Raw genomic sequence first — 26,235 nt, 5'->3', positions numbered from 1 at the left:
TAGTGCATCAACAAACAACTACTCACATGTACTCAACATAAATAATATGTATACAAAATTGTAAAAAAAATAAATAAATAAAAATTTAAAGAGTGTGGGGGCACGTAACCCCATGCCTTATGTGGGTCCGCCCCCATAGTATCATATAATGGAGAGTTTTTTTCTTTTTATCCCCTAAATTGATTTACTATTTACACTCAGAACGGTATGTGTGAAGTGGGAACGAAAGAGATGTCATTATTTAAGCTTTGTGAATGTCATTATAAATTTGGGGAGTGACATTATCTTTGTGTATACCAATGCTCTAGACTATCAATGAAGGAAGTATGGTAATATGCACATAAATTAAATTGGGTCTCTAGACCTGCCCTCTCTAATGTCATTTGGCTTTGATTTGGGGGTATGGTTCCGCAGCAAAACAGGTATATGGGGGCTACTGTTTAAATGGTATTCTGAGAGCAGCCACTTTATGCATATTGCCAAAAATTAGGTCTGAACTTGGCTCCTATGAATGTAACATGGTATTAGTCGGATTTGGATCCTTTCAATGCAACTTGGTGTTTAATGAAAAAATTGCATGTTCTAAAAGGCTTACGGACCGGACATTTATTTAGAGACGGAGGGAATAGTTGGATTTGGATCCTTTCAATGCAACTTGGTGTTTACGTGCACCATCGTTGGTAGTGCCGTAGGCACGAGCAAACACTAGTTCTATATAACCTAATACATACAACAATGCATCAATGTAAATGTACACACATGCTTAACACAAAATAGCGCCATTTAACCCTAAAATGGTGATTTCGCATACTTTCGGCATTGGTGAGTAAACTACTTGGGGCGAGGGTGACGGTGGAGGAGCAGTGGGATTGAGGTGACCTGAACGAAAGGAAAGAGAGAGAGAGAGAGAGAGAGAGAGAGAGAGAGAGAGAGAGGCTGCAACTAAACAGGAAAAGAGCTTTTTGGCCGTGTTTGGAAGTGTGGAATGAAAGAGATGAAGACTGAAGAGGAATGTAACCCAAAAAAAAACAAAAAGAAGACTGAAGAGGAAATAAGAGAGAAACCTAGGGTTTGCTTGAACATGTGGGGGAGGAAAATAAAAGTAAAAAAAAAAGATTTTGACAATTCATTTTCTGGTAAATACACTCCAAATTTTATCTTTTCATATGCGAAGATTACTTCTTCTTTTTTCCCTTATTGATCAATTAAAATGGGCTTAAGAGTTGTAGTTGTAAGTTGGGCATGATTTAGTTCCAAAACAAAAAGAAGGTTGAGCAAGATTGTTATGGGAGTTAGCATATTTGAATAATTCCTAGTGGTTCACGATTATTTAAATGTAATCAAGACAAATTTTTTTAATTTCTCTTTTAATTTAGCTCTAATCGTTTAATTCTTAGTTTTTTCCCCCTTTTAAAAAAAAACACGAAATTAACATAGGCTGAGCAAATTCTCAACGTTATTAGTTTTAAAAAAAATTAAAACTGAGAGTATTATTAGTTCAATTCGCAAATTTGAGAAAGAATTTAAGTTCCAAGAAAGTGAGAATGTTTCCAGTATATTGAGTGTGATGGTATCAAAATGATAAAAAATGTCATATACAGTACTAGTTTATTTCCCTGGCTAGATCAATTGCCAATAAACAATACGAAACGCTACATCAAAAAATGATGGAATTGAACCTAAAAAGAAACGATCTAGCATAGTGAGTTCGTTCCTTTCCTATCCGCTTCTATTCCTCTCCTCAGAGGTTAGGCGTCAAAGGCCTTAACGGGAAGGGAGCCTCTCAGACGTACTTAGAGTCTCTTGCATTATGAGCCTCACGAAGGGATCCCTCTCTGGCTGGTGGTGGCAATCGATCCTCTTTCCGGCATATTTAATCCCTCCCTGGGGTGGTCACAAGAAGTACAGGAGCCGGAAAGCTCCAAAGACTTGCCACCAACTAAATAGCAGGTTTCCAAGGTGACGCTTACTGTCAAAAGCTTGCACACCAACTAAATAGCAAGAGCGGGAAGACTTGCCACCAAGAAGCACAGGAGCGGGAAAGCTCTAAAGACTTGCCACCAACTACATAGCAGTTTTCCAAGGTGAAGCTCACTGTCAAAAGCTTGCAGTTTCTCTTTTCACATAGATAGTCGACATTCAGATTGTTACTTGCTAGGTCAAAGTCTTGCCAACATGAGCTCGCATGTTTGATGTATACAGTTTGCAAAAACTTCCAAGGCTATTGAAAGTTTGCCCATTTAAAAATGAATTGAGATGCACATAAGTTGAACAGAATACCTGATTATCGCAAATATATATATATACATATATATATATATATATATATATATATATATATATACGCGGCGGTTTCGGGGACACCTAAAAAAACACCTCATAGTTTCCGATCAAATTTTGATGATCCGAGCCGCTCAATGTGATCAGAACGTGATTTTAAGGGTACCCATTAGAAATCAGCAAAAAAAATGACCGGAAAGGGCTTGATCCAAACAGTTTCGAACAGTTTTTTATTGAACGGTTCAAATAAAATTTGCTCAAATCAAACCTTTCCCGGTCATTTTTTTTGCTAATTTCTCGAGGGCACCCTTAAAATCACATTCTGCACACATTGAACGGTTCGGATCATAAAATTTTGTTCGGAAACTATGAGATTAAGATTATGGGTGTTTTTTTAGGGTGTCCCTTGAACCGTTTATATATATATATATATATATATATATATATATATACGGGGCGGTTTCGGAGACACCCAAAAAAACACCTAAAAAAACACCTCATAGTTTCCGATCAAATTTTGATGATCCGAGCCGCTCAATGTGATCAGAACGTGATTTTAAGGGTACCCATTAGAAATCAGCAAAAAAAATGACCGGAAAGGGCTTGATCCAAACAGTTTCGAACAGTTTTTTATTGAACGGTTCAAATAAAATTTGCTCAAATCAAACCTTTCCCGGTCATTTTTTTTGCTAATTTCTCGAGGGCACCCTTAAAATCACATTCTGCACACATTGAACGGTTCGGATCATAAAATTTTGTTCGGAAACTATGAGATTAAGATTATGGGTGTTTTTTTAGGGTGTCCCTTGAACCGTTCCGATATATATATATATATTGCTAAGTCGAAGCATAGACAAGTAGGGACGGAGCCAACATGTGATGGGATCACGTGCCCCCTGGAATTTTATCCCCTACATTTTTTTTTGGGAGTGCACCTACTTAAAAAATGTTTAAGAAATTCGGGGTATTAAGGCTTATTGATTACTTTGTTTTCACTGCAGACAAGCAAGTAAAGATTGTGTCGCCAATTCACCACAGTACAGAAGATCGCCACAAGCATTAGGCGGACTTTTTTTTGTCACTAACGAACCATGTTGTTCGACTACACAATTTTGTTCATCCACCTTAAAGGCAAAAACCACTTTATTTATTTATTTTTTTAAGTAATCGGTGGAAAGGGTGAAATCAATACATATTTTCGCACAGATGGAGTTTGACAAGGTTTTCCAAATTCTTTGGCCTTTTCTTTTTCTTGGCAAAATCTGAGATCCAAACATAGCGTTACCTTTTCTCTCACAAAAACAAACATTATCGCATGTATCCCTCCTCCGATATCCCGTTTCCTAACTTTCCTTTACCAATACATTATCGCATATATAAGTCCATAATATAAATTTTCCTACGTAAAAATCTGTAATTGCTGGGTATTCTGATAACCAGCTCTCTGTACGTACTGCTTTGCCAGAAAAGAAAGAAATTTAAGAGAGAGAGAGAGAGAGAGAGAGAGAGAGACTAAAAGAACAGATTGATACACAAAAAGAGCACTGCAGCCAAATCGAAATTGGTAGAGCCTCTCCAATGAGGCTACCATTGGAGATGCTCCTAGACGATAGTAATACACATGCACTGCCATAGGAACAACATCAAGGGGTCTGAAATAATAAATGAAAAAGTGAAAGAATGCGGAAAAACTCTTGGAGAAAATAAATAGTTTCATAACTTAAATATCTCAACTGGGCATTAGTCGACAGACATCATCCATCAGTCCGACCCTAAAAAGTTACATTCTTGGGACCTCTGGCCAAACCTCCCAATAACAAATAGTTCAACCTAAACTTGAAAGCAAAACAATGTTGAATGTGCCCAAAGCGGACATCACTTTAAATAGTGCTGAAGATCTATGTTCATAGATTTCTAGTGCCAACAAAACACCATTCCATGAAGAACATGTCATCGACGCATAAGCCATTTAATTTACTCCTATTTTAACCCACCTTGACTCGGGGATTGGCCATCTGAGAAGACAAGTCAAAGTAAATAAATCAAAGGAATGGAAGGAAAAACCTCCGACCAAGAAACACCACCTCATGGAAGAGAAAAGTGAAAACAACTTCTAGAATATAGAAGGAAAAAATCTGAGTTATCTAATTAAACAATTTAAAATCCCCTACTTACACATCATCCTCAAGCTACATATTTAGAAATTTAAAAATTTTCCTCCATAATTAAAAACTAAGGGAAACTTTACAAGGGCTGAAGGGTAGTATTTTTACATATTAAATATGTCCAGGGGCAGTGCATGAACAAAAAGCGCAAGAATGGCATTCTACCCCGCATTAAAATACGGGGAGATCGATGCAATTTACCCTCCAAAACATATACAAAGATAAAACATACGAAAGAAGAAAACAAATCGGTTTGGCAAAAAAAAAAAACAAACACAAGAATTCATATCCATTTTAAAGATGCACAAAAATATATGTAGATAAAACAAATAATGCAAGCAAAATACTTACCTATTTACTTTATCAGTGCTAGTCTCATCAACGACCAATTTCAGATTCAAATGAGCAGCACTTGATTCTCTTACCACAACCACCTCCACAGACTTCCCAACATTTTCCCACATTACATCAAAGAACTGATACCCACAACAGGGAAAGATCAAACCAACAACAGGAGAATAGTGAAGTGGCGTAATTGGAGGGAAATAAATTAAAAATACTGAAAGAAAAAATACAAGGTTCATACTGAATAAGCATAACAGTTATTGGCAATCATAAGGGACAGAGCGGCCACTCAAGCACTTCATGGGGCCCACAATCATCTACCTTGACAACTTATTAGTTATTACCATGCAATATGAAAGTAGTGTGACCATGCAATACCTAAAGCATAATTGAAATCTATGCTATGAGGACATGGACAAAATCCCCTGAAAGCTATGAAGCACGGGTACTCCGGAAATGTCACCGTACGCGTACCGGGTACGGGTACGAGTATGGCAAAAACGTACCGGGTACAGCAAAATTGTATGGGGTACTTTTGGTAATTTGGGTATGGCACAGGCACGGCATGGGTACGTTTTAGCCCAAAATGAAATTTTTTTAAAAATTTCTGGGTTTTTTGTAAATAATTATAAAATGTGGGCTCATTGTGTAATTTATTTGTCATTTATAAACACAATATTACACGGCAGAGATCTTGGAGATCGATCTAGGGCTCTAAATCGGAAAAAAAAAAAATGTAATCTCTCTCTCTCTCTCTCTCTCTCTCTCTATATATATATATATATATATATATATATATATATATTTTTTTTTTTTTTTTTTTTTTTTATCGATCGAAATAATCTCTCTTTGTATATATGTACGAATATATGCATGTGTAATGTCCATGTATATATGTATCTGACAATTTTGAATACTAATAGATATGCAGTAGATATGTATATTTGTATTGATTTTGCTTTTTGTAGGTAAAATGAGTTTCTATTTCATTTTATGCAATAAAAAATTGAAAATAATTATATATATATATACACACACACACACCCGCCGTACCCGTACCCGTACCCTACCTTTTTGGGATTTTGCCGTTTCCCATACCTGTACCCGTAGCACGTACGGGTACCCGTTCTCCATAGATAACCACAGTGGGTAAGTTGAATGGGGTAACCAGAGTGGTCACTCTTGATGCCTAAGATCACAAGGAGGTGGAGGATGAGGAACCAAACACCCTAGGGAGCTGAGAGGGAGGCAGGCCCAAGCCAGGAAGACAGAGGAGAGAGCTCTTCTTGAGAAGTGTGCAATAATATTGTAATGAGTGCTGAAGTCACCACCTCCTTAAATAGGTAATGGTTGGGATGCGTGGAGTTCTTCCTTTGGCTTGTATATATGAGTTGCTACTCAGTAATATGGATGGAGCTGCCCCTTCTGCTATAAGAGTGGTCTAGTCAAGGTCCCACCACAACAAGATTATTTGCGACTTGCGTATTTTAAAGATTAATATGAAATTTCCATTTTATTTATGGCTTCATTAGGATCTTTAGATTTGTTTTGTTTTGTTGCCTTTTACGATTTGGATCCTAGTTTCCTATGTTAATTAGGGTATCTAGTCCAGCATATAAATAAGGAGATTTGGCATTGCATTTCTAAGAGTTTTTAAATCAAATTGTGACGTAAGGCTATGGCCTTGTGTTAGGACTGTGACATATATGCTACCTCCCTTCCCCCTTGTCACCCCTCCACGTTCTCCATCACCCACGAGTGGTACCAAGTAGACCTGATGAATTTATCCCCAGCCTCCAAGCCACAATTCATTCCTCCATGTGATCGTGATAGATTGTTGCGTCGTCCCTAGGCCTTGCGGCCTGCTTAGGGGTCTTCTCGACAGATCAATGAACTGATTGGTTCTTGCTTGAGAGAAGAGAAGTGTGATTCATTCTAAGTAAAATCCCCAGTGGATGGGAATTGGGAGGGACTCCCTTGGGGATCCCATGAGTAGGAAAGGTTCCCTTTGGATGGAGACCACTGAGAACAGGATGGCACCAACGAGTAGGAATGGTTTCCTCAAGGTGGTGTCCATGTAGTTGGGAGAGATCATAATTGAAGGTGTGCTGACTAATTCGTACCTGCGTGCCCGGGTTTGCACAAAGTAAATGGTTGCATTTGCACCCACCACTGTACATCTTTTATACGTCTTTTGGAAATCATGCTTTGACTTCACTCATTAAAGGCTATCTGAATTAGTAAAATTCAGGATTTTTCATTGTTTAGGACCTCTGTGAGTTACTGACAGTTCAAAAAGGTCAAATCTTTGACGATTCCATTCTCTAGGATAGAGTTTCGAAAACTTCTGGATGTGTATCCTACATCTGAACTGAACTGAATCTCGTTTCAGATAAAGAATCTCTCTGTAGTTGCTCTGCAACAATTACGACATCACCAAAATCACCGCCAAAGTATAATCCACAAAACTTGAGAGTTCATGCTAAATCATCATCAGATGAAGCCTTCTGGAATGAGATGTTTCAATCATCATAACAGAAATGGGTTACAGCTTTTCTGGAGATAAGGAGAGACGGAGGGAGGGGGAGAGAGAGTCTTAAATTTCTCTAACAGCGATGTTCAATTCTAAGGGTACAAAGGTCTTCTTAAACAATGTTATTCCACCTCTTTGCTGGTATTATTCCCTTTTTGTGGAATCAGCTATTTCCAAAAAGGCTGTCACTGATCTGATATTACATACCCCCACCAAGACCATTGTCTTGCCGTTTTCCTTACATTACTGGTAATTTCATACTCGTTACCCCTATTGTTATTATGACAACTACTCCTGCTACTATCACAAAATAATGTTACTGGTAGTAACAAATGTTACAGTTACTACAATTAAAATCAATATTGCAATAGCTATTACTGTGTTTTGACTTTTACAGTTCCTAATCCTAATCCGTAGGCGACATGGACATAATGTTAAAATATCACTTGCCATTTTTTCCCTTCAAGTCAATAGATTATAAAGCATCAAACTCAAAACTAATTAGCAATGAGTATACTAGTATTGGAGGCGACAATTAATTGATTTCGGAAAAGATCTAACCAACCATTAATAAATATTCTGAACCTAATCTGTTAGGATGACATTTATATATGCTAGTGGCTGATGGCAATGATAATGTCAACAATAGTGAGGACGAAGATAGTCATGCTGATAATTCATACTCCAAAAGAATTGTAAGAGCAATGCATGCAAGAGAAAAAGGAAAACAATAATAAGACATTTCCATCTTGAAGCTCTGAACAACAATGAAAAAGGTGATGTACCTCCAAAAAACCTTGAACAGACTTTTTCCCGCATTGAACAATAACATCACCCCGGAGTATACCAGCTTGTTCAGCAGGGGATCCTTTTATAACCTAGTTAATAGTTTTGAAAGTTAGGTAGCGCAGTAAGAACTATTAAGAAAATATCAATTAACAAGTACATTAGATGCATGGATACATCCATCCACGCAACAAACTAGACACGCTACAATTTATATTACAAATACTCCCTCGGTCTCAAATAGCTGGTCCTCCATTCCATTTCCGGATGTTCCAAAATGCATGTCTCTTTTGAAAAGTCAAAGAATAATGTCTGTTTTTTTAAAGCAATTCCAAATAAAAAACTTTTACAACAATATTTCGAAGTGAGAAAAAGGAACAAAGGCAGTATTATGCGACGAAGAGAGTACTAATTTAGACATTTTTCATAGCTGTCAATCAAGAACTTCAAAACCACGAAGGAAGTAAAAAATTAGTCTAACACAAAGGCAACAAAAAGCAAGCAATTAGCATGGAAGTACAAGGGGAAATATCACATTAAACTGATGAATAATTGCTACTTTTATTTCGTGCTTAGCATTCTGCAAGAGAAGTACATAGTGTTGAACAACATATCAAAAGTTGATATGGCCCAAAATAATAGCTTCTGCAGCAACTCTGACACCAATAACCTCAATATTCCGTTGCAAAAAAATAACCTCAATATTCTAGATGTGCAGTGAAATTTAATATATTTTTCTTAATGCCATTGAACATCCAAAACTTAGAATTTGCCCCCAAGGATCAGCATCCATCTAAACCAAGGTCGCAGAGAACATACCTCTTCAACAAGTACACCTTTGGAGATATTGAACCTTGAGATAACTTTTTCCAACTTGCCTATGCGTGCTGCATAAAGATTAGTCAATTCCATGCCAGACCAAGGTCGACAGGATTGCCTGTGCCATGATACAAACCATTGGACACTCAACGACATCATCATAAAAGTTTCAGTAAAACATTGGTTAGGCAGCTAGTTCAGAGGAGATCCTTCTACGGTACAATTTCGAGGAAGAGGACAAATAATTGAGGACATCTAGCAACATCTAATAAGCAAAGGTACAGATGTGCCAGTAAAGTTTATTTGATTGATATGAAACATACCGATTTTCTTGAAATCGCTTCAAGCATTTGGAAACTATGTTGATTGGCATAAAAGGGGTACAGTCAGCATCAATATAATTGACCCCAATTACTTCTCCATGACGATTGATAAGGGGTCCTCCGACACCACTCTAGCAAAAAATAATCGTTAGTTGAGATTTCGCCATAAATACAGACTTCGTCCCATATTGATTGTTCCATACTCTCACTCCAGGATGACCCGAAATATATGTCATTTATGGAAAGTCAAAGCAAAAAACTTCTAATTATTTTCCCAGCTTTACCACTTATTAATGGTAATGTACACATTTCAAAGTGGGAAAAATAGGAGTAATATTGAGAATCAATGCTTTGAATTTGAATTTGGGTGCATTAACTGCATGTTTGCATGTCCCCTGGTAAATTTGGATTCCCATAAAGGACCAGCAATATGAGACAGATGGAGATATAATCTAACTCAAATAAACCAACATCACATGGACAGATTGCACCTCACCATGCACGATCAACTATCATATAACTCTTGCCTAAATGTAGACTATGAAATTATACAAGTCGTAGGACTTGGGGTGGCTTTTTAAGGTAAATACCAACTCCAGCCCGAATACTAAATGAGTGGGCAACAATGAAATACCAAATCCGTCCCAAACCTTATTGAACTATTACTAACTCCTTTCCTACAGGAGCAAGGAGTGGGGCAGGTTTCCCTCTACTCCCCGTCTACTCCTAAATGCAGAGCACGCCAAGAAAATTTAAAAGACAAAAAGGCATATCATCATTTAACACAAACCAAACTTGAACTCCAATATAGACATGAGAGGGAGGGAAAAGAGTGTGTAAAATTTTTACTTTTAAAATACGGCAGTTTGCCCTGAAAAGCTCTCTACAATCAAACCTGCAACAATCAACACTAAAGCAAGAAAAGATAGCAAGTGTAAGTAATCATCAAGGCACTACAGGCACCGTGATCAACAGAAAATAATGCAAAATAGAGTTAATGGACATGGTATACGATTTTTGCGAAGTTAAGAACTTTTTACAACTCTATGTTCTGATTTTGGCAAACTGTACATGCCCTAAGATATGTCTAACATTCGTTAAGTTGAGTAAGAAAACTGTAACATATACCGCAAGTCTACATTCTGTACCTGAATTTGCCAAGAGCAGCCCATAGTTCATGGGTTTCACCACGCGTTAAGATGAGTAAGAAAATTGTAACATATAACGGAAGTCTACATTCTGTACCTCAATTTGCCAAGAGCAGCCCATAGTTCATGGGTTTCACCACAATGGCGGCCAAGGGCTACAACCGTGTCTCCAGGACAAATTTTAAATGAATCCGAATGACGATGAAGCTGAAACGATCGGGAAGCCACCTCATTTTCTCCGGGACGAAGGATCTCACTGGGATCTATGGAAATAGAATCATCCAAAGGTCTAAGACGGGCAGTAGGCAATGCTACATCAGATGTGACAGAGAGAGTAGCAATGTTGAAATGTAAATCATGAGCGGATAGATGACCCTTAAATGATTTACCATCCGCTAGATACACATTAACCTACAATAATAGAGAGGAAATATTTTTAGCTCATTGAAAAACATAAACCAATATTTTTAGTGCTAAACATGGTCTTAGAATAACAACCTCAATGTCATCTTGTATAGCATTTGATTCAGTAGATGACCTAAGGAGAGTTGCAGAAGTTAAAATCGTACTGGAGTACGTCCCATTTACATCCTCACATCCTATAATGGTCCCAGAACCCACGAACATCGTCTCCCCACCTGGACCTGGATGGTGACATATATATAAGTACTGTGTGTGTATGTTCACATGCGAGAACGCCTATGAAAACTGGTGTTGCAATATTTTCGATTAGTAGAGTTCACAAAATAAACAAAGTCCGGATGACATATCATATCAGTACATCTGCATACAAGAAGGACAACATATAGAACAATCAAGCAAATCATAATACTAATGTGGTATATTGATATACCTACCTGCATGATATGATTCTAGGCTGACAACGGCAGCAGAAGCTTCCACAATAGCTCCTTTGAATTCGGTAGGAATATCTAAGACCATGTTTAGCATATACATATGGGTCAAACTTCTACCCGAAAGTACGCCGTGTAGTTGTGTATTCAGAAATCACAAAACGATAAAAGTTTCATTTTTTTTTACCTACCCTCAGATTCAGGGCGTCTCGCTTCCACTGGGCCCCTATGGATTTCCTCGATCTTTTGTATCCATTGACGACCAGCAAGCCTCCTCTTTTTGGGCGCCATATTGTAGTGAAGGTTTCGACGAGCAGCAAGCGTCATCTTTTTGGGTGCCATATTGTAGTGAAGGTTTAGGAATTGATTCTCAGTGAACCCACAAATAAATAACCAATTGATTCCCCCGCCAACCCTTGTTCTTCAATGAAAACAATCTGAAATCTACAGAACAATCAAAGAAAGAAAGCAAACCGGCTTTAACAGCAAAATAAAGAAGCTATTCAGCAGCTAAACTAAAAATAAACATGTAAATACTTCCAAATCGTGAGCAAGCTCAGGTAAATATTTCAATTATTTCAGCAATTTGAGTTATAGGAACTCAAAAAACGGATGGGAATGATGGAACTAAGAAAAACGTACCCCAGAAACTCCTTCTGCAGCTGGGATTCGAGGATTCGATGGTGGACGAGTTTGGGTTTGGTGGTTTGAGGAGCCGTAATCTGGCCAGGGATTTGAGAGCTAAAACGGTGAAGAGAGTGGGGGCCGAACAACAGTTATATATTAAGCTGATTTTGGGAGAGAGAGAGAGAGAGAGAGAGAGAGGGAGTGATTTTGAGAAGTGTAGGTTTCAATCGAGGTAGATGAACAAAACATGGTCAATTCACAAACATGACAAAAATAAAAAAACATAACACCTAAAAAGCCATACTGATCTCTAGAAACAGAAAACATATGACAACCAGAGCAAGTGCAACACGACGCATTTTGAAGCCACACGAGGACGAACAACACGATACCAACTGAAACAAGCGTTTTTGTGGCTGAGACTTGATCAAAAACCAAACACGACAGCTAGAAAAAATGCACATGAACCCCAGGAAAAAAAAAAGAATAAAGAAAAATCTAAACCCTCAAAATCTGATACCTAAGCGTCGGCGTCCATAGAGAGACGGGTAGATGGTGGATCCGGTTGCCAGAGGGTTTTACTCCAACGGAGCATAGGAGCACGCCGAGCTCCAGGACGGTGAGGCTTCCATTGGCGCCAGAGAGAGTGTTCCGGATCGCTTATTCCGAGAGGAGGAGAAAACGAGGGTGGGTAAAAAGCAAGAATGAGAAAATTGGTTTTGTTGGTGGGTCGGCGACAGAAAGTTTTGGCGCCAGAGAGAGTGTTCCGGATCGCTTATTCAGTACTGTGGGGGATTTGTTTCCTATGTTGATCCCGAAATTTTGGGAATGAATTCCCAGTATAGATTTTAGGGCAAATTTCACTTACCTCCCCTGAGGTTTCTGACAATTACAGATATCTCCCTTCAGGTTACTGAAATTGCACTTACCTCCCCTGTCAGGGTTAGCAAGTAACAGAACCTAACGGGGGAAGCAAAAATACTTATTTGCCCATGGTATTATACTGAATAAAGAAAGCCGGATAAAAGAACAAGGAAGAATAAAGAAAATGCAAAAAATAAAAGGGAAAAGTATATAGTGTTTTAGCTACCTACCCACCACGTGTAGTGTAGGGTTGTGATGTGTAAGGGAAAAGTTTACATGTGCTTCGTGTTTTTTAGCTTTCTGAGACCGTTTGGGCCTCCAAACGAGCATTTGAACCGTTTTTGGGCTATTTTTGTTTCGCTTATAACTTTTCGTAGAAAACTCTGTTTCAGTCCATTCTTTTTTCAGAACTCTTGTTTTTGCCCCACTGACACACGCTTCTTCTCTCTCCGGACACAGCTTGCTCTCTAAAATCAAGTGTTCCAAATTACAATCCGTTTGAATGGGTGAGAAGATTTTATTTTATTTATCATTTAATTCTAAAGGGTCATAATTAAATTTTGACTATAGGGCTCTCGTTGATTAACTCTAAGAAAATCGTAGAATCAAATATATCTTAGGACTAACCAACGAGAGCCGAGAGTTAAAATTTAATTATGACCCTTCAGAATTAAATGATAAAAAAAATAAAATCTTCTCACCCATTCAAACAGATTGAAATTTGGAACACTTAACCAAATTTAACGAAAATAAATTAAGTGTTCCGAATTTCAATTCGTTTGAATGGGTGGGAAGATTTTTTGTTTCTGATCATTTAATTCTAAAGAGTCATAATTAAATTTTGACTATAGGACTCTTGTTGGTTAGTCCTAAGAGATATTTGATTCTACGATTTTCTTAGGGTTAATCAACGAGAGCCCTATATTCAAAATTTAATTATGACCATTTAGGATAAAATGATCTGAAAACTAAAATCTTTCTATCGGTTCAAACGAATTGAAATTTGGAACACTTAATTTTTTAACCATATTTTTTAATATATAAACTGCAGGTTGAAAAATTAAGTGTTTCAAATTTCAATCCGTTTGAATGGGTGAGAAGATTTTATTTTTCTGATCATTTAATTCTAAAGGGTCATAATTAAATTTTGACTCCAGGGCTCTCGTTGGTTAGTCCTAAGAAATATTTGATTCTACGATTTTCTTATGGTTAATCAACGAGAGCCCTAAAGTCAAAATTTAATTATAACCCTTTAGAATTAAATGATAAATAAAATAAAATCTTCTCACCCATTCAAACGAATTGTAATTTAGAACACTTAATTTTTGAGAGAAAGCTGTGTCCGGGCAACGAATAATTTCTCAAAGTTGAGCCAAGGGTAGATTTGTCATGGAAAAATGTCTTTATGCTGACATCATCACCTTTATTGCTTTTTCGTTACGTTAAACAAATGGATGGGCTGAACTGCAGCCGACAACTAAACTAGAGGGGAGGTAAGTGCAATTTCAGTAACCTGAGGAGAGGTGTCTGTAATTGTCAGAAACCTCAGGGGAGGTAAGTGAAATTTGCCCTAGAGTTTATCTATATGTAATAATACATTATTAGGGGTATAATGGGTAATAATGCAAATTCAAGATGGGAAATAAATTCACATAGATGTGCACCTAAATAAATTTACTATATAGATTGTCTATTTAATTTCTTCTCAAATAAAGTCAAGCTGTTTTTTTGCCAAACCCATCCTTTAGTGTTTTTTATTATTATTTATAAATGCACAAAATTTTATTACTCTCAAACCAATAATCAAAGTACAAGGGATAAAATCTGCTTACAAGAACAACTATACAATCAGCCAAACATGGCAGCTCTAAACAAAAGAACACATTATAAATCTATATAGATTGCATAATGCTATGAGACAAGTCTTCATATCTCACAAAATATTCCTATTTTGAGAGGATTGTATTACATTCTTTTTAGAGCTAAGGAAAGCACGAATTTCATTGACAATATTTGTTGCCGCCTGTGTATGTCCTTTCATCTTTGCACAAAAAAATCGAGAGCTTCTTTCCTGCTAGATACCATGAGCTGTAGCTGCTAATGTACACTTCAAACTAATAAATCTGAAACTATCCTCAGATACGTTGCCCTGGAACCATTCAAGAACATCTCCCAAGATATAGGAATGTCAGCCACTGTTTTTTGAAACCAAATGTTGCCAAACACTTGTAGAGTATGAACAATTAAAGAACAAGTGATGTGTGATTCCTCTTCATCATGGCAGAGGCAACAAAGGTCATCCACAACAGTACTTCAGTTCCTCAATCTGTCCTTACTTGTTAGTCTGTGAAAAGCTACCAACCATAAAATAAAAGACCATTCAGGGACATTATGACTATCCCATATAATCTTGAATTTAGGCTGAATAAGGTATTTCTCCTGAATAGCTTCCCAAGCAAATTTAGTCGTGAAAAAATCACCAGGGTGAGGCAACCAATGTATTAAATTTTCCACCTCAGGGTGTGGAACCAAACTCTGAGGAGTTTGAGAGATAATATTTTGAATAAAGGGGTTTCTCAATCTAGGCCATTTTCAAGCTCCATTGTCAACTATTGAAGCCACCTTAGCCCTTAAAGATCTGCCCACATTATGCAACACTCTATCCCTAAATCTGGCATACAAGGGGCCAAGAGGGTGCCAATTATCCCACACAAGAAGGTTCTCTCTCCATTACCAATTTGATATTTAATGAGGGATTGACCTAGCCTTCTAAGACCAAGCAGTTTTCTCATAGTCCAAGAGGCATCACAAGGAACCTTCGTAGCCCAAAGACTCTGATCTTTAATGATGTATGTGTGTACCTATTTGATCCATAAAGTGTCTGCCATCATACGAAGAGCCCAAAGATGTTTAAGCATGGCAACCGTATACCAATCTTTAATCCTCCTGAAACCTAACCCACCTTCTTCCTTAGGGCAACTCGTATGGCTTGTTAGATATGTAGTTTTGGAAGTTCATTAGTGTGTTCATACTTGGCTAGAGTCCATCTAATTGTTTGGATATTTGTTGTCTTTTATCTTTATTTAGCACTTTATCTCTTTTGAGACTGCTAATTCTAGCCTTATACGTATGAATATACAGCAGATTGCGAGTGCTGTTGTTTGCATCAGGCTACGTCTGGGTCGGGGTGAAAGACATTGACTGCCTTGTGTTTTCTCGTTTACAATAGTTAGATGATTAGTTTGGCTTTGTCCAATTTTTTTTAATGAACTCCATTATGTAAGTACCGTTGGACAATTATTAATATAATTTTCTCAATTTTGTCCGAAAAGAAAAAGAGAGACTACAATCCCACTGACTTTTTAATCTGTTACCTAGTTTTTTTAATGCAACGCTATTTTGGTTTCTTTAAGAATTCGTTTGATTAGAAAGAAAATTGTGCTGGAAAATAAAGATGAGAGAAAGTAAAGTAAAAGAAAGTGAAGAGAAATTTTAATTTCTTACATGTGTTTGGCTAAAATGAAAAGATTTGTAAGAATCTAGCAAGAAAAAAATGTATTTACTAACTTACCCTTAATATACATTATGAATCATTACAGAAAAGGAAAAATTATGGACGTAATGAAAAGTTTCATAAAGTGTGACAATTTTCACAAGAATAATTTTTTTTCGTATTTTCAACAAGAAAGTAGAAGCTATGTACCCATGCTTTAATAAGTTGTACAAGAAAATCCATTTTTTTGTATTTTCAAGCTAATCAAACACCATAAAAAGTGTCATTATTTTCTCTTTATTGCATTTTCTATCACATTTACTCTATTCAAACATAACCTAACAAAAAAAAGAAAAGAAAATCTAGATGATCCGAACCAAATCAAATCCGATTTGAAAATCCGGATGATCTGATGAGTTAATGGGCCGGGTCCGCATATATCCAACCCCATCCGAGTATTTCTATTTTCCCTGAATAACACGAAGTCACGAAGCCCTTGTGCGTCTATTCTAATTTCAATGCTCTTTCTCAAATTTGGTTGGCTGAATTGAATTCATGAAACAATTTAGATTGTTTTTGGGTTTGAAATTTTAAATGGGAGGAAGTTAAAGCTCGGCAATCGAAAATTGGATTATGGTGATTTTTTTTCTCCCAATTAATCCATTCCGAGATGGATCAAATGCCTAATTTGCAACAGCGGCTCCAAAATTTTAAGTTTAGGGGTGACTAAATTTATATATATATATATATATATATATATATATATATATATATATATATATATATATACACACACATTTATACAAAAGCTTTATATTAAATGAATATTTTTTTTATGATTAAAAATGTGTTATGCTTAATTATTTTATTTTGTTGAGTTTTATTATCTGTATATTCGCAAATTTAAGTGATATTATTTTTTAACTTTAACTATTCATGAACAATTCAATTCTACCAATATAAAAAAATATATGAAAAAAAAAGTCAAATTGTATGTAAAAAAAATACTAAATTTTAGTACATTTTTCGAGTCTAGGGTTCACTTGCACCCATGGTGCCGCCTCCCCTGGTCGCACTTCTTTATTCCCTCGCGAGTTAGCGTTGCGTAATGGGTTGTTTTACAGTTTTGAGCAAGGATCTGAATACCGTACCGACAAGAGTAACTGTTTTCTTACTGGTACGGTACGGTACCGGTATCGTTTCGAATTTAGCACAATTACCAATATATAGTTATAAATTTATTATGTTTCTCATGACATCCAATTCATCATAAAATAATTTTTTTTTCATAACATTCATTATATAACTCTCATCTAGTAAATCCAAAAAAAGAAGAAGAGAGGATGAACACTCCCATAATTATCAAAACTTGAGAATTAAAATTTTATTCCCGCAAACAATTTTGGGCACAGTGGCACACAAAAATACAGTAGAAAAAAAGAAAAAGAAAAGAAGAAAAAACCTTTCTCAATTAACCACTTTTGCCTTTTATGAAGAAGGCCCATTTCAAAAGTAAGTAAGGGGTAATTAAGTACTTTTCGTTTTAGGGCTTCACACGTTCATAAGCCTTCTTCCTCCTTCCAATTGCCGCCGCTGCCCCGACTTCCAATTCCAGTGCTGCGTTCACCTTTCTCCAGCTCTCACAGTCATGGCAAACAGTTAGGACTTAGGAGTATAAGGCGCTCTCCCTGGTTGTCATCTGGACCAGTTTAGCAAAATACCGCCTGAAATTTCTGGTACCACCGTCTCGCCCGGTATTGTCCGGAATCGCCGGTACCGACCGGTATCGAGGCCGGGACGGTATTGTATAGTTGGAGTACCGTTGTCTCTCCAAACCGGTACATACCGGCCGGTGCGGAACGGTATTCACGACCTTCGATTTTGAGTTATTTCTTCTGCTGCTGAACGTGTTTTTCTCGCCCTGAGGAATCACCTCAAATATGCAAATCACGTTCGGGGATGAATTTCTCGAGGCTGAAAAAAATAGTCCCCTCGCGCAACAACAGAGTCGACGTTTCTACGAGAAAATGAGGAGGGTTGCAGTTGCGGTACATATTGTTGATCAGGCAAATCATGTACTGCACGGTAAGAAATTTGAGAGGCTCGATGGTTCAGGTATTGGTTCCGGGTTCATAATCACTAAGGACGGTCATATCATGACCTGTCTTCATAATGTGCGTCCTGCGAGTATCAAGAAAATAAGAATATTCATTGCCCGTGCGGAAGAACCAGATGTGTTTAGGGAAGCTGTAGAAGAAGGGCATGATGAACCAGGTTCAGATGTAGCCGTGCTGAAACTCACGGAAGTGGACCGAGAATTCGATTATTGCAAGTTTGGAAGCATCGACGACATAACCATAGGAATGAAAGCTTTTTCCATCTCAAACCCGCTTGGTTTTGAATTTAGCTTCTTAATGGGACAAGTGTCGTTCCCTTGTGTGGTCAATGGAGACATAAAAAAGAAAAACACTAACATTGCTCAAAGTTACGATGCTGACTTGCCCCATGTTCAGTTTAATAATTTACACACTCGTCCGGGCTCATCTGGTGGGCCTGTATTTGATGGAAAGGGAAGGGTCATCGCGATGTCTACTTTTGGTTTGGGTGACATCGACTACGGTATCCACGTGCGGAAGCTAAATGAAATTCGTGCAAAAGTTTTCCCAACCTTACCCCCCTCGGACGCAATACATCCTAAAAAGAAAAGGAAGGTGACAAAAAAGGGGAGATGATGATGGAGCCTGTAGCGGTTCTCTCTCTCTCTGGTGGTTGTTTAGTGTCTCCTTTCCCCCTTGGGCGTCCCATGACAAAAAAAAAGGGGGAGAGCGTAGTAATTAGTAGGTGTCTTTTGTTTGTCGTAGGTAAGACAATTTATGTTTATGTGTTATGTTGGATATTTTGTTGGCAAGACGTGGGGCTTTTGCATGGATCTTTATGTTTTATCTATGGTAGTTATGTTTTGCACCATACCATGTTGCTTCTATATCATGATTCATTAGTTGGTAGTTGGCATATGGTTTCGAGCGTACCATGTCCATCTTGATATTATTGCCAGACTGTTGTTGGAATTTGGATTATGCTTTGGATGCTGTTGGACTAACCTTTTGCAGGATTGAAAAGGTTCGGAGCTTCATTGCCATCTAGCATCAATTTTTTAGGGTTCTTGCTCTAGCTGTAATTGTATCTTGTATTATGGGGATTTGGTGTAATTGTTTTCTTGTAATGGGGAGTTGTCGAGTTTTGGGGTTTTGTCTTGGGCAGGGGGAGTTGTAACCGTTTTGGTGATTCCCGAATCAAGACAAAACTGTTGGAGTTGTATTTGAGTCCTTTTGGGTTTGGGCAAGGGTAGTTTCATTAGATAGATACTCCATACCTTGCTCGAAAATTAAGGATTCTTTTGGTTTATCTTGGTGTGCAATTTCTTGCTCTGGTGCTCAAAGGTTTTGCATTGAGGGGAAACTGCACCATTTTGAAATTCCCCTGGTGCATGAAATGATGAAGCTGGCTCAGAGATTGCATGTATTTCATCTGAGATGCATGAATTGGATTAATCTGATGGTGAAGACTCTCAGGACGGTGAAGATGAAAGTGGACCTGATGTTGAGCATGTATTCAGTGATCTAAATTCATTTGATGTTGCTAGTGAGACAGGGTTCCTGGAATGTACCTGTTAAGAAAAAGCCTGCAAATGCATCTCATAACCAACAGAAGAAGCCTCAGAGGGATAAAGACCTTTCGTGGAGGGTCCAGGCCCAGGGTGATGATGTGAGGGGATGCCTCTTAATAAGAGTATTCTAGAAGCCAGTGAATTCAGACCCGGTGAAAGTTGGATTGGTCTCAGGTTGAAAACTGCTGCTATAATTGGTGCCTTTGGTTGGACTCGTGCAAATTCAGTAGACTCAATTGGGGCTGCAGTTCTTTAGTTGCTGCATGCCGGTATGTGTGCCTGTACTTATAGATTAAGTCCATTTTCCTTGTGTATGTAAACACTTTCACTTGTTTTTTTTTTTTCTTGTTGCCTAATTATTGAATGATGTTAATGTGACATTGGTTTGGAGTTTTGTATTGTATTGTTGTAAAATTTTCGTCTTGTACAAATTGCAAAGAGCATGCAAATATAGGCTTCATGTCTATTGTCTAGCCTGTAGAAGTGATGCGACATGCCGTATCATCAGACATCAATGAAATTGGCCTTATCAGAATACTAGTATATAATCTAAAACTTATTTTTAGTCCTTTTTCACGAACAAACCAGGCTTGAAAATGTTTTTTTATTCTAGCTATATAAGCTCAGTTCAAACTTGAATTAGTAACCTGATATGCACTTTATGATTGTATAAGCAATCAAGCTACTCAAGCTCGCTTCATGGTTAACTTGATTAAAGCTCATTCAGAATCAATTGAAATTGTAATCATACAAAGATCTAACACATTTGTTTGGTTAAGCTAATTTTTCGAGACGAGCTTGAACAACCCACCAACTCAGTTTAGCTTGTTTACAACCCTGGCAAGGAGATCCACATAATGGTTTCTTTTTATATATGTAAAAGCCTCCTATAGTGCTATTTGTATAAACTATAAACTCAATACTGTGGCGAGAAGTAATTTATTTGCATCCATTTATGTGCGCGTGTTGGTCATTTGCTTGCTAAATGGACCGAAAACAAACTTAGTCTAATCGAATTTGAGGTGGTCTAATTCAAAACCCAACAAAGTCATCTAACAACTAAGTGAATCTAAGCAAACACTTGGTGGTTAGTGTGGCTATCATGTTAGAGATAATTCTGTATCCCTTCTCAAAGCTTCAATGCATTTGCTTGCAAGGTTGGTTTAGAGATTCAAATGTTTTATTAAACTTATTAATGATTATAGGTCTTAATTCTATCAGTCTGGCTCAGGCCGGGAGCCCGGGACGTCCGTTTGGCCTCCAAATGTCCAATTTGTTTCTGGACGTCCGCTATGCTTTAGATCTGTCACGTGTGCTTGCTCTTTCTCTGGATCTGATGTTCTCTGGACAAAAAGTTGGAGGTCACATCTATCATTTTGCGCTGCATTATGATATCTATTTTGTAATTCTTATTATCTTTCTATTCCAAACTGGATTTATGTCTCCCTCTTCTCTAGTATTTGGAAGGGGTGTTTTGGTCGAAGATGCTTGGGCAAGAGCAAAGAGATCCTACTTCTTAATTGACATTCTTGCAGTTCTTCCACTGCCACAGGTATTCCTGCAGCCAAATTGTGTTTATAACTTTATATTGCTCTACGAAGGTCAATTGCACTACGTGATGTTAGTAGTGGTTGGGTTCGGAGCAACTTGCCACTACTTGATGTATTAACAGTTTGTACCTGCTCTGGACCTGGCCAAATTTCTTTACCAATAGAGCCAGGCAAAGAATAATACAGTATTATTGATGCAGCAGTTATTGAATGGTTGAACAAGTTTGATAGGCTTTGAAAGCCTAAAACAAAGGCTATGAGTCGCACGAACAACAAGAAGCCTTTTTGGTCAAAGTATAAGTGTCCATGGTAGTTATAGAGGTCACTAGAGAGTCAAATAAGTCTTCTAGAGTATACATTTAATATATATTATGCTCTCTGACCACATTATTCAAAATATGCATTTATCTAGGTTCATTAATTAGGTAGTTGGAAAGGCCATTTGCTTAGCCTATAAATATGGATGTAATCTTTCTTTTCAAAGCAGAGTTGAATGAAATTGAATTAAAAAGGCTGAGGTCTTCTGTGTTTGGGGCTGCGGTCCTTGCTGAAAATCGCCTAACCCTTGCGAGGGTGATGCACCCATCTCTCTCTCCTCATCTTTCTTTCCTTTCTTCTTCTTTGCGCACATATTCACTCCAATACCCCCATGATTCCGAAGTAGAAACTCTTAGTGTCTCTAAGTTGTCCTATATCAATTATGATTGGCCTTTTGCTTTATTATCACTGGAGACTGGAGTGTTCAGTTTGGGGAAGTGGTGACACCCTATTGCATGTGTATGATTTCCTATTTGAGTTTTAGGGGAATATTGATTTTACTAATCGGAGAAATTATGTTCTTTCCAACATTTCAAGTTGGAAGCTTAATGTAAAATACTTTAATTTACATTACTTGATATTTATGTATATCCAATGTTTCCCAGGTGGTTATTTTAGTTATTATTCCAGGAATGGGAGGGTCAAGATCCTTGAATACAAAGAACTAGTTGAAGTTTGTTGTTCTCTTCTAACATGTACCAAGGGTTCTTCTGGTTTATCCACAGTACAAGGAAGTCACAAGAACCTCTGGCATACTTACTGAAACTGCATAATCTTAAGCTGCATTTAATCTCTTTCTTTACATGCTTGCTCGTTACGTAAGTTCAGTCTGAAGCTTTTTTTACCATTTTTTTGGGGTTAAAATGACAACTGAAACATATAGCCATTTTATTTTGTTTAGTGTTACCTAGGTTCTGAAAGAAATTATTTGTATAATTGACTTTCGTCTGCATATATCCTGCACATCCTAAGTTATACTACTGTCTTTCACGTAGACATTAGCAATTAAAAAATTAATTGTCTACTACGATATTTACTTTTATTCTCTCTCTTCTTTCCAGTCTCTCTCTGATCATAATAGTGATTTGATGCCTTTTAGGTACTTGGAGCCTTTTGGTACATGTTTTCTGTTGAAAGACAAACTGCTTGTTGGAGAAAGGCATGTGGAAATGAAAATGAAAGTGTTGATTATTTGGCGTATCCTAAAAAGGGGAAGGAATTGGAAGTTGTCTGAATAAATCCTGCCCCATACAAACACAAAATGCTAAACTTTTTGTTTTTGGAAATTTCATATACGCACTTCAGTCTGGCATTGTTGAATCAACAGATTTTCAACAGAAATTCTTTTACTGTTTTTGGTTATGCCTGCAGTGGTACCACTGGCCTGATTGCACTGTTTTACATGGTTTGATCAATAGCAAAAGAGACAAGTTGAAAATTGTGGTAGTTGCGTCACATTTAGTAGGAGGTTGTCTATCAAGACTGAAACCCCAACCCTCTTTACCTTTCCGACCCCTCAAGATTGTAGGCAACAAAGTGTTGCTCAAACTATTTTGGGTAAATTGAGAATCTTGCTCTCCTGGTTTGTCCATGTCTTCTGGGGTTTTGATCTTCTTGTTGGCTTCTCAGAGCAGTTACCATATTTTGACATATACGAGTGTTGCTGATATTTCTGCATTCACGTGTATATGCGTTCTGGATTTACGTATACATCTGGTTATTGCTTTAAGTTGATGCCTTGTTAGTTTGGGCCTGTGATTCTGCTTCTTGTTTTTTGATCGGCGTGATTCTGCTTTTCTTTTCATCGAGCACCATTTTTATGCTCCTTGGTATTACCCTGTTTGACAAGATGTCTTATATTTAAGTTGATAAGAGCATAATTTTCAATTTGCTACATTGGATATTTGAATTATACTGGTTGCTATTTCTAGACATTAGTTCGTGATCCAATTTTTACTTGTTCATTTTTGCAGCTCTCTTGGTTAGAACCTCAGAACAAGTACCTTTGTATGGGAAATTTGCTTTGCAGTTTTCATTTCCATATCCAGCGTGGTGTTATTTTTGTTTCTCTTTGGAAATAAGCAGGTTGGTTTTGAGCACTCACATGTTGTTGCATGTGATGATGTGAACACGAGATTCTCTGGCATCCCACTTTTTTTTTTGGAAAGGCGCATCAAGTTAACAGCACAAACCGTTAACAGCACAAACCTGGTTAACATTGCAACCTTGTGGTCGTGGGACCCACAATGGAGACCCAAAAGTTTGTGTCACTATGATTCTCTGAACACCCAATCACCTATTCTTCTAATGCTGAAGAAGTGCTTTTGTTTTGGCATCATTTATCAAAGCCAATTGATTATTAGATTGGCTCCTCAACATTGTCCTGGTCACAAACAAAATAATATTCTATCCACCATACTGTATCAGAATGCTGCCTAGAAGGCAATGGCTACGTAGATTAGGTGCATTTTGTTTACAGTATCAACAGAACTGAATACTACTCCCTTTCTGATTCTGTTCTTTGTTATATGGATGGAGCCATCTCATCTTTTCGTAGACCAAAAAACAGCACTCATGTAACTGTCCGCAGGGGAATTGATGTACATTTGGGATCAAGTGAGTGCTAGTTAAAAAAGCTGTTGCAGGCATAGTTTCACGGCCTAAATGCTACTATGGCTGGTGTATTCAGGATTGAATACAATTAGTTCATTTTCTGCCAAACAGATATATCTGCAGTCCACGACAATAAGATTGGAGGAGGTGATAGTCAAAAGTCGAGATGCAGAACAGTGGATGGCGCATAGTTTGCTCCCTGAGAATCTGAGGGAGCTGATTAGGCAGTACAAACTGTACAAGTGACAGGAAACTAGAGGCGTTGATGAACATTATCTGATCTGCAATCTTCGGAGATATAAAGCGCCATCTCTGTTTGGCACTCCTGCTCATGAGAGTGAGTTCTCTTTGCCTATTTCTTACTTGATATTTTTGGTTATGAGCTCTCTCTCTCTCTCTCTCTCTCTCTCTCTCTCTCTCTCTCTCTAATGGTTTTGTTGATGCTTTCTGCATTTTAGTTATCACTAGCTCATGGATTGAATCTCTTCCATTATTCTGGAATATTCTCAAGTTGCCAATGTTTGTAAAGATGGACAAACAACTAATGGATGCAACGTTGCGACCATCTGCGAACAATTAATCGTGCGAGATGGCGACCCAGTTAATGGGATGCTCTTCGTGGGTGTGGGTGGGGGTCGGGTAGCTGATTGACTGTGAAAGGGTTGGTTTCTTCGTCTCTGACTATCTCAAAGATTTTTATTTTTTAATCGGCAAAGAAACTTCTGTGCTGATCAAAAAAAAGGTTGGTGACTTCTGCGGAGGATGGGAGAAGAGCCTCTTACTTGGGCTCTGGATCCACATTCCTCGACCAAACTTCCAATCTCAACCACTGTCCAAGCCCTCTCATAGGTCGAAGCTCTCCCCGCAAACTAGATATGGTGAAAGAAGTGGTAAGGGAAGGTTGGCATGGATGCTTTTAAACTGATATGGTGAAAGGCATACAATAGGGTTGATTGGGGTTATTTGAGGGCGGTTTTGCAGAAAATGGATTTTCATGATGGTCTGGGTACAAAGGGTGATGTAGTGTGTGTCAACGATATGGTCATCAAGATACAATGAAGCCCAATTGTTAAGACTGCTCGCTAATTGCGTTTGCCTGAACAAAATTAGACCTGAATATATACCTTTGAAATTTTGAAGTCTTTCAACAATAGAACAGATGCAGGGGGAATAAATTCTCAAGAAGAAACAGTGGATTTTATTGTTGTACATAAAATGGAGGAGCACGTATGATATCCATCACTTCAGTCAGGGAGTATTGCCTCGTCACACCACACTTGCGTCTGCAAGGGATCTCTCTGTACCTATGTTGGGGTCAAAGCTTAGTTTTCACCGCACGCAAGTGGCGCCAGGAGTAAGTTTAGCCCCAACATGAGGCTATGCGAACTTGAACTGTGGCTTTGTCCAACCAAGTCAATTTTTCTACCACTTGAACCAACCCCATAAGGAACACCACTTAGTGTGGTTGTTTCCTTACTCTCCCTCCTAAGTGAGAGGTCTTGAGTTCAAGTCCTCATGAAAGACTCGACTCCCATTGTAACCCCTAACAATTAATCCTTGACATCCTTTGGTCTGAAAAGAAAGAAAGAAACAACCAACCCCATGTTGGTTAAGGAACAATGGATAGTTTCTTAAGGCTCTTCTATATGGGTGAACCTCTTAGCTTTATATGGGTATAGATTTTTTTTAACTGTTCACCAATGTTCAACACTTGCTACATTAATTTGCAACTATTCACCAATCGCCACATGGCCCACATCTATTCATCTAAACCCTAGAATTAATGTACATAGGGAAGACAATGAGGTAGTAGCAAGGTTATGAATCACGTACTGTACCGGTCGTTACGT

At 37.8% G+C, this 26,235-nt stretch overlaps 3 protein-coding genes and 1 non-coding gene across 8 annotated transcripts in view; 3 read left to right on the top strand and 1 right to left on the bottom strand.

Moving 5' to 3' along the window:
* LOC131302014 (protein SODIUM POTASSIUM ROOT DEFECTIVE 2-like) overlaps nt 1-26,235 on the top strand; it is a 90,867-nt gene that overhangs the window by 2,917 nt on the left and 61,715 nt on the right. The window lies entirely within an intron of this gene.
* LOC131301971 (putative protease Do-like 14) overlaps nt 1-26,235 on the top strand; it is an 87,328-nt gene that overhangs the window by 23,009 nt on the left and 38,084 nt on the right. The window lies entirely within an intron of this gene.
* On the top strand, nt 314-421 carry LOC131308654 (small nucleolar RNA snoR100). The gene has a single exon (XR_009194520.1). It is a non-coding gene; the product is annotated as a small nucleolar RNA snoR100 (small nucleolar RNA).
* Nucleotides 3,975-12,696, bottom strand: LOC131301928 (putative protease Do-like 14). 4 transcript variants are annotated; one of them, XM_058328456.1, is made up of 12 exons: nt 12,401-12,696; nt 11,896-11,975; nt 11,445-11,697; nt 11,257-11,331; nt 10,898-11,043; nt 10,497-10,810; nt 10,101-10,161; nt 9,252-9,382; nt 8,929-9,046; nt 8,109-8,201; nt 4,797-4,921; nt 3,975-4,295 (listed from the first exon to the last, which is right to left on the bottom strand). In XM_058328456.1, exons 3-12 carry the CDS (start codon nt 11,593-11,595, stop codon nt 4,250-4,252), a joined length of 1,260 nt encoding a protein of 419 aa, XP_058184439.1. In that variant the 5' UTR covers nt 11,596-11,697; nt 11,896-11,975; nt 12,401-12,696; the 3' UTR covers nt 3,975-4,249. The 4 variants fall into 4 exon arrangements, with proteins under 4 accessions (XP_058184439.1, XP_058184420.1, XP_058184429.1 ...); XM_058328437.1 differs by having other exon boundaries at nt 11,896-12,041; nt 12,401-12,575; XM_058328446.1 differs by lacking the exon at nt 11,896-11,975 and having other exon boundaries at nt 12,401-12,685.

This window comes from Rhododendron vialii, chromosome 1a, assembly GCF_030253575.1.
Source record: "Rhododendron vialii isolate Sample 1 chromosome 1a, ASM3025357v1".
Taxonomy (NCBI): Eukaryota; Viridiplantae; Streptophyta; class Magnoliopsida; order Ericales; family Ericaceae; genus Rhododendron; species Rhododendron vialii.
The sequence above is the reverse complement of the archived record's forward strand: the minus strand, read 5'-3'. Positions and strand labels throughout refer to the sequence as shown.

Bases quoted from the DNA above. Each gene is read 5' to 3' on its own strand.
- LOC131301928 (XM_058328456.1), bottom strand. From the start codon at position 11,595: ATGGCACCCAAAAAGATGACGCTTGCTGCTCGTCGAAACCTTCACTAC. The intron at 11,044-11,256 runs GTAGGTATATCA...GTCACCATCCAG, and splicing joins CCTAGAATCATATCATGCAG to GTCCAGGTGGGGAGACGATG. The intron at 10,162-10,496 runs GTACAGAATGTA...TTCTTGCTTTAG, and splicing joins GCTGCTCTTGGCAAATTGAG to TGTTGATTGTTGCAGGTTTG.